We start from the raw sequence: 13,262 nt of genomic DNA on the forward strand, positions 1-13,262 counted from the left end.
GTGCACAAAGTAAGCCCATAATAAATACTCTTGATTGATTGTTAGATAAAAATCACCTTGCTAAAATACCTAGAATGAGAAGCCTTAGCAGCCCTTTGCCAATCCAGGCATTCAAAAGGAATGAAAGGCATATGAGATCTGGCCAGAAACAAAAAAGGAAATCTGCCCGAGTGTTTTGGAAGACCTATAAAACTCCGATTACACAGCTGCTTACAAGTAATATTTTAATTGGAGACACAGCTCAAAAGGATGCATCAAAAAGAGAGATAAAACCACAAACTAAGATTTACCCCAGAAAAAACTCCAAAATAGATTATCGACCCCCACTTCCCTGGCTCTCCTCTCCATCAGCTTAATTAAGGAATTTAGGTTTATCCAAGTGAGACTTGATCTGCAGAAATAAATGAAAACCACCTTCTCCACTATCATCAGGGGAGAAATATACATTTCTAGATCTTTCCCCACATCATATTTAGAGAATCTGGGGACCTAGTACATGGGACCACCCTACTCTCTGGTTCAAAAATATTCTGAGTCAGCCCCTTTGCCTCTTGGAAAATGTAGTTTGGCCTTTCCTTTCCTGCAATTCCCTTGCCAACCTTCATCCGGACCATTTGGATGTTTTGAACAGTTCACACCAAAGACTGGCCACGATACACACTGCCAAAAGATGTGTAAAATACTTGCCTACACTCTGCTACGTGCCACACTCCTGCCCGCCTACTTCCTTGTAGCATGCACCCTGTGCTCCAGTGGGAAAACAACTGAAAGGGACAAAAGGAATGCAAGTGTCGCCACACAAACCACTAGAGTTGTAATGAAGGCTTGTCCATCTTCCTTAACAGGAGGCTGTGTTCTAAGGTTTGTTGAGCAGTTCGTCAGCTTTGCCTGTGAGCCATGCTCAGCGCTTTATTAGGGCTGGTGATTTCCTAGCTCAGCTCTGAGACCTGTGGAGAGCGAGCCCTTTTCAGGGGGGTGACGGTGGGGCTTTCGGTTCCCCAGTTTGGACAGTCAAGAGCCATTAGTGGAGCCTATACTGAGCGTAAAGAGAGGCCGTTCTGCTCTTCGTACCCCATCTCCTCCATCACGCTGGAGGACCCTGACACCACAATGGGAAAAGTTCCAGAACCTCTCCTGATATAAACTAGGTCTTGGACATAACTTAAATGCAGCTGGCAAGCCAGGCTTTGGATCGTGTCAGCCCACCATCATCCATGTCAAACACCAGGATAGAAGGACAGTTGGCTTTGTGTTGGCCGTTTAAGCCATTCTGCGATATTTAGATTACAAGGCAGCATGGCCTACCAAAGAGAGCACGGGCCTGGGAGTTGGAAGGACCTGTCTTCTAATGCCGGCTCCACCAGTTGTCTGCTATGTGATCTTGGGCAAGTCACTTCACTTCTCCGTGCCGTCCGTGCCGCAGTTACTTTTTCTGTAAAATGGGGATTGAGATGGTGAGCCCCATGTGGGATAGGGACTGTGTCCAACCTGATGAGTTTTTATCTACCCCAATGTTTAGTACAGTGCCTGGCACAAAGTGCTTATAACAAATACCATTAAAAAAAAATATGAGCCCCACGAGACACAAGAACTTTGTCTAAATCCCACCTGTTTTCTCTCCCAGCACTTAGTGCTGTAAACAATAAGAGCTTATTACTACTGCTCTACGTGGGTAAAAACCCACCTGGGATTCTTCCAGCAGGACTAGAGCAAGCTTTCCTGTTTCCACAAACCCTGCCACGTTCAAGGCTCCAGAGATGGCACAATGCCCAGCTCCCGCTCAAGAACTTGGAACGGTCTAATAATTAGAGCAAGGACCTCCAAGCCTGGTTCCAAAGTACGTTGTTGCTAATCTCACTATAAACAGAAAGCTGGCCCAAGTTCCTGCAATCTGACTCCTGTATCCACTGCTGCCTGGGTCTGCTGGGCGACCTTTTCGAAAAGTTCTTTAACCTCAATGTCACAGTGATCCCAGGTTAAAAACCTGGGCGGTCAGGCCTGCACTTCATGGATGGAGGTAATAATTCAACTGTGTGCCCTTCCGGAACACTTACGAAAGATGGCTTTGTCTTGTCTTATGCCGTTGAGTCGTTTCCGACCCATAGAGACACCACAGACACATCTTCCCCAGAGCGTACCGCTCTCCATCTGCAATCGTTCTGGTAGTACATCCATAGAGTTTTCTAGGTAAAAATACGGAAACAGTTTACCATTGCCGCCTTCCGTGCAGTAAACTTGAGTCTCCGCCCTCTACTCTCTTCCATGCTGTTGCCACCCAGCATGGGTGACTTTTGACTTGTAGCAGATTGTTTTCCACTCGCTAGCCACTGCCTAAGCTAGGAATAGAATGGGTATATACCTCTGCTTGACTCTCCCTCCTATAGTCGAGACTGGTAGAGTACTGGAAACTCTCCAGGTACAACCCTGAGAGTGGAGAGATGGCTTTAGCCCCTCAGCAAATATATGCTGCTAAAATAAAATGCCGGTAGAATCTGAAAGAAGGGGATGCTTGAACTGGAACCCAATGTTCCAGTTTATTTCAATCCAGTGTTTCTGAGGATCCTGCTTCCCCCAGCTTTGGTGGGAAGGAAAATATTAAAGGAAACTTTGTCCTTATATATGGATAAGATTTGTTTTCAGTTTAGAAAGCACTGTGTGACATTCCCCTGTTCCACCACAATCACTCTTATTTATTGAGTGCTTACTATGTCCTGCTCTGTACTAAGTCCTTGGGAGAGTTCAACATAATACCCTTGTTTTCATGAAGACCTGCGTTTCAGTGACCTGCACTTCCACTGATTCCTAAGGATAGTTATAACTGTTTCAAATGCTTGAGCAAAATCTCATCAGCAATAATAATGATAATAATAATGGTGGCATCTGTTAAGTGCTATGTGCCAAACACCATACTAAGAACTGCATAGATACAAGATCATCAGGTCCTACATGGGGCTCACAGTCTAATTAGGAGGGAGAATGGGTATTAAATCCCATTTTGTAGGAAGGGAAGGCCCAAATTACTTGCCCAAGGTCATATGGAAGGCATGTGGCGGAGTCAGGATTAGAACCCATGTCCTCTAACTCCTACGCCTGTGCTCTCTCCACTAGGCCATACTACTTCTCTGGCTATTGCTTCTGTTTACTTGCCTCATCAACATTTTGTCTTCTTTCATTACAGGTACATAAGCATAACTACAGTATAGACATCGTATCCCTTTAATTTTACACTGTCACCTGTAAAATGCTTCATTATGTTTTTTAAATTATTGCAATTGAGGGAAGAAGTGGGTTGAAGATTTTAAGAGTGGGAGGGATTATGAAGCTGTAATGGCAGGTAACTTCAGTCGTTAGCCAGAAAAAAAAAAAAGCAAGTTTCCACACAGAAATATTGTTGAGAGCACAAAGCTAACATGATGGAAAATGCACTTCTGATCCAATTTTTCTGTCCTGGGTGGGGAGGTGCATAAAATCATACTGACAGAAGAGAATTCCAAACCTGAATTCCAAGAAACAGATAATAATGGGGAAAGGACATTGGGACACTGTACAGACTTACTGACATTAAGAAAGCATGCCCATCAAAGTTTGAGGTAATATGCCAATTCTCTTAGATCAGTTCTGGACTCATTCTTTGCTCACTTTATGCACCTATAAATCCAAAGCATGTTTGCACATATTGCTATACCCTATCAACCAATCAATGGTACTTATTGGAACTTATTACTGGGTGCAGAGGATTGTACTTTGCAGAGGACCGTATTAAGCGCTTGGGAGAGTACAAGTCAATGTAGTTGGTAAACATCTTCCCTGCCCAAAAGCAGCTTAGTCTAGAGGGAAAAGCCCACAGTGACCTATTTAAGCAGATTCATTTACATATCCATTTTTTCCTCTCTTTTCTTTCAGTAAATTATTTTCCAGAAAATAATGCTCACGGTAAATGCTCAGTAAACACCATTAATTGACAGAATCCAGGTTAAATAGGGGGATGAAAAATGTTTCCTTTAACTTTAGTTAAGAGGAAAACTCTCTCCCTTCTTCCAGACTAAAGACTCTTGCTAAACCTGAAATCCATTATCCAGACTATACTCAATTCAGAATCTAACCAGAAGGCTATGCAGAAAAGGTGGCAGACACTAGGCACATCGCTGTTGCATTCTGATTTCTTCTCTGATCTGGAATTTCCTCCCTTTTCATACATAACACACCACCACTCTCTCCATCTTCAAAGCCTTATTAAAATCACATCTCCAAGAGGTCTTCCCTAAGCTAAACCCTCATTTCCCCTACTTCCTCTCCCTTCTCCTCCCCCTGGCACTTGAATCTGTACCTTCTAAGTGCTTGATATTCACCCCATTCTCCGCCCCACAACATCATCAGTCATCATCAATGCTATTTCCTGAACACTTACTGTGTGCAGAGCACTGTACAAAGCACTTGGGACAGTACAGTACATCAGAGTTGGCAGACACGTTTCCTGCCCACAACGAGCTCACAGTCTGGGAGGAGGCTTACACTTATGTACCTATCTGTAATTTGTTTAAATGTCCGTTTCCTCCTCTAGACTGTAAGGTCCTTGTGGGCAGGAAACCTGTCTTCCAATTCTGTTGTATCATACTCTCCTAAACATTTAGTACGGTGCTCTGCACACAATAATTACTCAATAAATTCCACTGATTAATTCTGTTTCCTTATTGTTTGCAGGGTTAAAAACATGATTCTCACGAATAAATTCATCTTTGCTATTAAGATTGTTAGTGGAATCAGATCTGTTATGAGGATCTGCCTCACTTTTTGGCCATGCTAACACTGAATCCACCTTATGTTAGATTGAAAATAATCCTTAAATCACCTCTTGGGACAAACCGCATCTAACTTGCAAGCAACTAACTTGGGGGATTTGAGACTCCAGAAGTACCCTCATCACAAGTTAGCCCAAAAAGGTCAAAAACATTAAATTGAGGTTATCATCAGTATGTACTGAACACCTTAATCTGTGTTTAACACTATCTTAGGTGCACAGGGGACATTCAGAAACAAGTAGAAGTGACCCCTGCCTTGAAGGACCTTACAGTCTAATGGGAGAGACGAGCAAACACAAGGGGCCAAATACCCAGTGAATGAAAGTGAGTGAATATTTGTAAATAGACACACTGGGATAAATAAATCAATAGCAAATAGAGAAACAGATGAGTACATGATTGGGGTGGCTGATGAGTTGGCAGCACTGAGAAAATAGGGGCATTATTCCTTTTGCTTAGAAGTTTTCTTCCTTCATAAATGTTTACTCATAGCTTAATGTACTGGTTTTGTATTATGAGAACAACCCAGATGGGAGGGAGATTGCTGTTTGATCTGTAATTTTCTTTCAGAAAATTTAACATTTCACAGATTTGTCATTTCCCCTCTTCCCCTTTTACCCCACTGCCAGTTTCTCTTCTTTCCAAGAATCTGCAAACTCCTCCACACATCCTCAATAATCACGAATCCCTATTTTTCTCAGAATATTTCCTTCATTCCCTATGCTTTTCCAGACATATGCCTAGCAATCAATCAGTGGGATTTATTGAGAGTTTACATGTGCAGAGCACTGTACTAAGTGCTTGTACTTAGTGTTCTAAGTATCTCTAGGATGTAAGCTCCTTGTGGGCAGAAAATGTGTCTACCAACTCTGTTAAACTGTCTTCTCCCAAGCGTTTAGAACTGCTCTCTGCAAACAGTAGTACTGACTAAATACCATTAATTGATTGGGAGAGTACAAGACAATAGAGTTGGTATACACAATCCCTGATGTCAAGGTGCTTAGCATCTAGAAACTTTAAGTCTAGACATTTTCCCCTTCGGACCCTAAGAACTACATAAATTATGGTGGATTGACAGGAGACTGCACAGGTTGGGACATATCAGTTTAGAAAACCCACACAGAGAATTTTAGGTTACTGAGGATTGCAACCAGTGCTTCTGTTAACACTTGGGGGGCATCAAAGGTACTCTGAGGCCCAACCTCATTCCACGTAAAGCCAACTTTATTTTAAAATTCAGATGAGAACATTTAGCAGCAGTACACTACAAAAAAAATCTATCACTAATTTGTCTAAAATCAATCCGATGAAAAGATGTGTTATTTGAAAACCACAACCCATGAGGACTTAAGAACTATTCAGTCAAAATGCTAGAAAAAACCATCATCTGTCATTACAGTAATAGTAGGCATTTACACTTTACAATTTTTAAGTGTCTTATAATAATCATTTTCTAGGAAGTGTCAAATATATACACTTATTGTCACAATTTTTTCAAGGGCAAAGGACACCTTCAATGACACATAAATAGAAATTACATTTAATACCAAAAAATGGAAAATAGCAGATAGTGACATTGATTCTCAAATACATTTGACCCTGCAGTGGTCTGCACACATAACATAGATGCATGTGGTTGGCTCAGCTCGTGACTCTCTCAGACTTAAAAACATTTCTGATCTGAGTTCCACAAGCCTGATCTCAGCTCTAAAGAGCTTGTGGCTTCAATACAGCACATTTGATGTACAGGATCATCAAACGAACACACGATACTGTGAGAGACACAAAAAGGAGCTGTTAAAAAGCTTCACTGAAAAAGCAGCTTTTAAAGCAGCATGAAAGGAGGTGCCTGGGCGACTGCTCCCCCAAATCAAGAATGATGGGATAAAAGGTGCTCAGCTGCTGGCTTAGTGAAGAAAGATGAGAAAATGAAATTGAACATGCCAAGATGGCAGAGTCTGAGTCTTTCATAAGTTTTGGCCCACTTTTTGGCATTGGGCGAGAGCTCCATCAACATTAAAGTTTCAGGCAGGTGAAGACAAAAAGAAGACAAAGCATGAAACAGAATCAGTATGAGGTAATCCTTGAGGGCATCTTTTGGGAGTTTGTCCTTCAGCATGAAGGCTGGAATTAATCGTCCAACAATCAAGAGGCAAAATTCAAAACCATTTACTTCATTACAAAACATGCATCTCATATGCCTAGTGTGGGTATTTTTTCTAATCAAATTGGGATCCGTTTATTAACACTCCTTAATACAGATGAATGTTTCATACTGAACTAGTAGACCAGACTGGCTGGTTGACCTGCAAGTGAAAAACCCCAGTAGGGAATGGGGATGAGGAGGGAAGCAGAGTAGTCTAGTGACTAGAGCCGGGGCCTGGTAATTAGTCAGACCTGGGTTCTAATCCTAGTTTTACCACTTGTCTGCTCTATGACCCTGGCTAAGTCACTTCCCATCTCTGAGCCTCAGTTACCTCTTCTGTAAAATGGGGATTAAGACTGTGAGCCCCACTGTGAGACAAGGACTGTGTCCAACCTAATTTGCTTGTATGCAGCCCAGCACTTAGTAGAGTGCCTGGCACATAGTAAGAGTTTAACACATGCCACAATTATTATTATAAAAGGAAGGGCTCCTCTTGGGACCCCACGGACTCAGTGCCCCTCACTGTAGAGGACTCTGGTGGAGGAGAAGCAGGAGTTAAGTTTTCTGTCAGATTCCTAACCTGAGAAAGAAGCTATTTCTGTGTGGGCAGTTATTTCCTTCCACCCTCTACTGTACTCCCCCAAGCACTTAGTAAGCTGCCTCACATTCTGTAAGTGCTCAGTAAATATCATTGACTGTTTGATAAAGAAGAGCTTAAGTTAACCTTATCCCTTATGCCCAGGCAGAAACGCCAACAGATTGGCATAGTGGCAAAAGCACAGGCTTGGGAGTCAGAGGTCGTGGGCTCTAATCCCGGCTCCGCCACTTATCCGCTGAGTGACTTTGGGCAGGTCACTTAATTTCTCTGCCTCAGTTACCTCATCTGTAAAATGGGAATTAAGATTGTGTGCCCCACGTCAGACCTGATTACCCTGTACCTACCCCAGCATTTAGGACAGTGCTTGGCACATAGTAAGCACTTGACAAATATCATTATTATTATTATTAGGGAGAAGAGTATTGGATTGGTTGCTTCTGATGACTGAAAGGCTAGAGAAGAGGATGAAAGGGAAAGGAGAAGAAGAGAAAGAAAAGAAATCCCACTTAGCAGCAAATATCATGTACTTTTTCCGTAAGAGAATTAAAGTGCATATAAGTGCACTGTTTTTATAAACAAAAACTCAGACATAACAAAAGACATACAGAAGTTCTTCATACTTTCTTCAAATGTGTTGGTTTTATTTTGGCCTAAATCACTGTTGGGCCTCCTCTGGTCAATTCGGAGGCAGGCTCCAGAACCCCAAAAAACACCCAACCCCAAAAGATCATAAGTAGCACATTGTACTGAAAGTTAAAAACCGGAACCCCAGTGGCCCCTGCTTCCACCCCCTTACCACCGCTACCGACCGGGAGGTGAGTGGGCTTGGGCAGGGAGGAGGAAGGGGTGTCAAGAGTAAGAGCAGGCTTTTGGGGAGGGGGCGTTCAGCCGGCCACTGGCAGTGATGCTGGGTATGCAGTCTGGGGCCTTGGGGAGGAGTAAAATGCCAAGGGGTCCCTACTACAGTCAGCACTCGCGTCCAAAGAGACTGCAGACCACGGGAGCCGGAGGCCAGAGCATCCCCATAGCCTCAGTACACCCGTCTGAGATGTTCTCATACCCGAGACAGGTTCAGGACAGCAGCTTCCCGAGGGAAATGGTGAAACTCTCCAACCTCATCCCTAAAACTCCCCCCACATCAAGTATAACCCAGTCGTGGTAAAATTGCTTAGCTTCACAGTGAGGCAGCGTGACCTAGCACATGGGACTGGGAGTCAGGAGACCAGGGTTCTAGTCACCAACTTGCTGTGTGACCTTGGGCAAGTCACAGTTTCTCTGAGCCTCAGCTTCTTTATCTATACAAGGGGGGTAAGAGACCTGCTCTCTCCACCTCTTAGATTATGAGCCCAGAATGGGAGAGGATCCCAGTCCTTAGCCCATAGTAAACACTCAATAAATACCATTAAAAATAGTTCCTCCTTCAAGGTAACCTATGTTACAAAGTACTTAGGCGTGGAATCTGGACATTTTCTATACTCTAATGATTTGGTGTTTTAGAAAAATATGTTTTTTCTGTAATGTGATGCAGGGTGGAGGGACAGGAGATATCTGGAAGTTCTGGAGGTTGGAAACGTCTACAGTAATAAAAAATTTGAACTGTTCCATAGGAGATAAGTGTCAAGGAAAACTTTCCCCAAAAGCAAATTTAAAATGATACAGTTATTTAATTTAGAAAAGTTGTCACTTCTCACGCATACTGCCTCTTTCCAGAAAACTTTACAGTGACTGTTAGCTTGACAGTTCTACCCACAGAAACAGCATTGGACCCACAGGTATATATCTATCATAGAGGAACAAACTGTTTCTTGAATTGTTAAAATGTGTTTCCTGGAAGCCTCCTGTTTTGACTCCTTGACATCTTAATCAATTCTCATTTTAAAACACCACTGTCTGCTAGAGTTTCCATGATACTGCACTGTAAAAAATAAGCCCTATTAACTTAGAAAAAAAAATAAACCCAACGTGCAAATCTGGCTCAACCCCTATAAATATCAAACTAGCCTATTTTGCCATTTAAGGTAACTCCAACCTTTGGGTTGACTGCTAGGAGAAATGGAGTTCCATTTTTAGTCTTCGCGCCTGGTGTGCTTGTTAAAAATGGATGTTCTTAGAAAAATATAATTGGTGAGAGGCCGCTTGGGCTGAGCTGGGTTGCAGTCTATCTAGACACCAACGTTTGCTTATATCCTTTTCTAGGTTCCCAAGATTACGAAATCTTATCTGCAGTGGTCAAGATAACAGGGCTTTTAGCCATTAGGAAGAGCTGCAGATGTAAAACTTTATCAAGCCAAGAATAGGTTTTCAAGAAACCCTGGTCGCTGAAAAGCCCAGCCCCGTGATTACCGCACTGCATAGTGTGGCCCATAAAATCCCATGAATCTTCCTGAACACACACTCCCTGCTCCCAATCCTCAATCAACTACACCCCCAAAAGGGGCTCAATGCCCTCCGCCAATTTGACGTACTACATGGTGTGCCAACTGCCTTGGCAAGAAACTGAACACCTCTTCACACTTTCTTGAGGTAGCAGACAAGGGGTAGTCCTTCACTCTTAACATTTCCAAGGTTCAGAAAGCGAAGGTGACAGAAGCGATCACAAACGGAATGTTCTTCATAACTCGGATTGAGAAAGTTCTCTGAAATGCATTTTGCTAGCAAGCCCCCAAGCTCTCCCACCAGCCCTGGGCCTCTTTTGACCTCTGAGAACAATAGCAAAGATATTAAGGTCACAGTGTGAGTAGGGATGTTCCTGAACAACTACTCCGGGGGGAAATGCAGCACACTATCATTATTATAATGATACTATGACTCTTTATCTGTTAACATGGGTTTTTCAATGCCCATAGGGCCCGCCCAGGGCAGGCTTTTAAAGGGATGTGGAGGGGGCACTTTTCAACAGAAAGAGCTTTTCTGAAGACAAGCGGACCCACTCTTGTTGTTGCTGGGCAAGCTTCTCCGCTAGGCATTTGATGAGAACGGGATCCACCTTGGAGTCGAATTTATTGGCAAACCAATGACCGTACTTCAACAGCCACCTCAGTTCCGCTGCCCCGTAGATACACACACTGCGGAGGTGGGAGCCGGTGCACGGGGGATAGAGGTGGTCTTCCAGGTAGTTCCATTTGACCAGACGGGTTTTACTCTGCAGGTCAGTGATGTCCTGGGCTGATCGGGAAATCTCTCCAGGGATTCCTGGCACGCGAGTCAGGGTGGCCCAGAAATGTTCATCTGGGGAATAGGTGTCCTTAGACCAATGCAAAAAGTCCTTAGCAAGGGAACTGTTTAAAGCGTATTGGGCGAACGCTCGATTTACGACAAAATAGGCACTGCCAACAAAAACTTCAATGTTATGTGGAGGTGGATTCTTGGAAATGTTTGTTCTTATAGGCACCTGCATGTATTCGTAAGGCACGCTTTTCAGTTCATGGTGATAAGTGAACCTCTCCTTTTTGCTCTCGCTGGGCTTCACTGTCTCCAGCATGTTGGCCCCCTGGAGTTTCTTCAGCTCCGAAACTAATTCGAAGTTGGACTTCAAAGGAAAGTCTTGTCCACACAGGTTAATCACGTATTTCCAGGGAACTGAAGATTTCATCAGGTCTGACAAGCAATTGAGGTCAGCTTGGAGTCTGGAAATGTGAGCATATTCCACTCTCTCTAATTTGGATGCAATGAAAACGTTGGCAAAGCACTTAGCTAAATTGTCCATGGCAAATTTGAAGGTGTCAGGTGACTTCAGGTCATAGTGGATGCAATAAACGTTGTGTTGGTTGTATATCGTGTGAATGAGTCGTTCAACCATAATTGCTTCTTTGTGAACCACCAGAGAATAGGCTATTGGGAATCTTTCCTCCTCTGGTGAAACAGGCTTTAGGTGATATCTTCTTATGGTCTGGTAAACCTTGCAGTCACTTGTCATCGCAATGACATCTTCATCATCTAAATCAATGATGTCCTTTTTTCTTATCTCTAAGGTCTTGCCAATTTCCCCTGGCTCTTGCTCGTAAATATAAGAACAGTTGATTTCATATTTGAAGTCGTTCCTGACATAGGCATACCTGTTTCTAACTAAAGAGGAGGTGCTTAGAGAGTGCTCCACGAAATAAATGTCCTTTTTAGGGAATAAAATTTTTTTAACATTCAGAAGTTTTAATAGAGAGAACAACCAAAGGGTCAAGAAGAGGACAATGATCTTCTGTCTCAAGGAGTATTTTGAGGGACACTTGTATCTCTTCATTCTGTGGGAAGACAAAGGGAGAGAACAATTGAATTATTATTACTGAAGAAAATCGGACTCACACTGATGCTGCAGCTCTTTTATCAGGAGACTTCAAAACAATGATGTGGACCAGTCAGTAGTGTGAAGAGCACTGTACCAAGCATTTGGGAGAGTTCAAGAGTTAGTAGATAGGATCCCTGCTTTAGTCTAGCTAGGGAGACAGACGCTAAAAAGATATTATGGATAGGAGGCGATAGAGTTTAAAGATGTGTACATGAGTGTGGAACGTGTTGAGTACCCAAATGCTTCAGTGGGGTAGAACTGCTGAAGTGGCAGTTGGGGGGGAAGGGGGGGAGGAAGATGGCCCGATCAATGATGGTGTAGAGGTTTAGGGGGAGGGGGTGTCTGTTGACCAGAGGAAAGAGAGAGGTCAGCAGTGTGGGAGGGGGCTAGAGAGCCAGCCTAAGACACCTTAAGGAAGAAAGAGAAGAGTGGCCTCCTTTCTTCTCTCCCCAGCAACTCTGCGCTAGCTGACTTCCCAGCCTTTCTTTTCCTGGATGTTGATTGGCTGGAAGTTCTGGATGTCATTCACAGGTGTCTCTGATAACCAACCAACATCTGGACTATGCCAACTGAATAACTGAAAAAAAAAATGCAACTCAGGACAACGGTTGGGCTTGATTGTCTTTGTTACTCTACACCTCCAAAGATTATTTGGGGAGGTGGAAGCCAATCTGGAAAACGCATTCATAGGTTTAAACTGAAGTACGTTCTGGGAGTTAGGTGACATTCTGCTGCCATCTTTATTCTGAGTTTACTTTTAATTGTTCATCGGCAGACTCGGTGCAGACACGGAGTACTCCCTGGTGGTCGGGGATATCACTGTGATCTTTTCTGCCAGGCAGCGGGAAAGTACAGGATAAGAATGAGCCAGGGAAAATTGGCAAGAGCTTAGAGATAAGAAAAAACGACATCATTGAAGATGTCATTGCGATGACAAGTGAAAGACTAAGACTGAAGGAGCAGCATGGTTTATTGGAGAGAGGAGGGGCTTGGGAGTCAGAAGGTGTGGGTTCTAATCCCGGCTCCACCACGTGTCTGCTGTGTGACCTTGGGCAAATCACTTCTCTGGACCTCAGTCAGGGATTGAGACTATGAGCCCCACTTGGACAGAGACTATGTCCCACCCGATCTGCTTGTATCCACCCCAGTGCTTAGTTCAATGCCTGGCACATAGTAAGTGCTTAACAAATACCAGTTATCGTTATTACTGAGTCTCAGCCAGAGTTAGGCCCTTTGAGCCCAGCTGTCAAAGGGGGTCAGGTGAGGGTATATTTGAAGATCACTTCATTTGCACTTGCTTTCAGGGACAGAGTGGGGAGAAAGGAGACAGTAGTATCAGTATGGAATACAAGAGTTCTATTCCCATTTTGCCTCTAGTATAAGGGTGTTTCCTCTTAGAATTAAGTTATTTAACAGTCATTTACACCTGGCTCCAATCCC

General features: G+C 43.4%; 1 protein-coding gene and 1 non-coding gene across 6 annotated transcripts in view; both read right to left on the reverse strand.

Moving 5' to 3' along the window:
* Window positions 1-2,294: 2,294 nt before the first annotated feature.
* Window positions 2,295-2,434, reverse strand: LOC114817410. The gene has a single exon (XR_003765268.1). It is a non-coding gene; the product is annotated as a small nucleolar RNA SNORA7 (small nucleolar RNA).
* A 5,729-nt stretch (window positions 2,435-8,163) lies between these two features.
* The window catches only part of GCNT4 (glucosaminyl (N-acetyl) transferase 4), a 37,374-nt gene continuing 32,275 nt past the window's right edge, over window positions 8,164-13,262 (reverse strand). For all 5 annotated transcript variants that reach the window (XM_039911306.1, XM_029076410.2, XM_039911303.1 and 2 more), the window contains exon 2: window positions 8,164-11,778. In XM_039911306.1, the coding sequence (XP_039767240.1) occupies window positions 10,410-11,777 (1,368 nt within the window). In that variant the 5' untranslated portion in view covers window position 11,778 and the 3' untranslated portion in view covers window positions 8,164-10,409. The remainder of the gene's footprint in view (window positions 11,779-13,262) is intronic.

Source organism: Ornithorhynchus anatinus, chromosome 1 (genome assembly GCF_004115215.2).
Source record: "Ornithorhynchus anatinus isolate Pmale09 chromosome 1, mOrnAna1.pri.v4, whole genome shotgun sequence".
Classification (NCBI taxonomy): Eukaryota; Metazoa; Chordata; class Mammalia; order Monotremata; family Ornithorhynchidae; genus Ornithorhynchus; species Ornithorhynchus anatinus.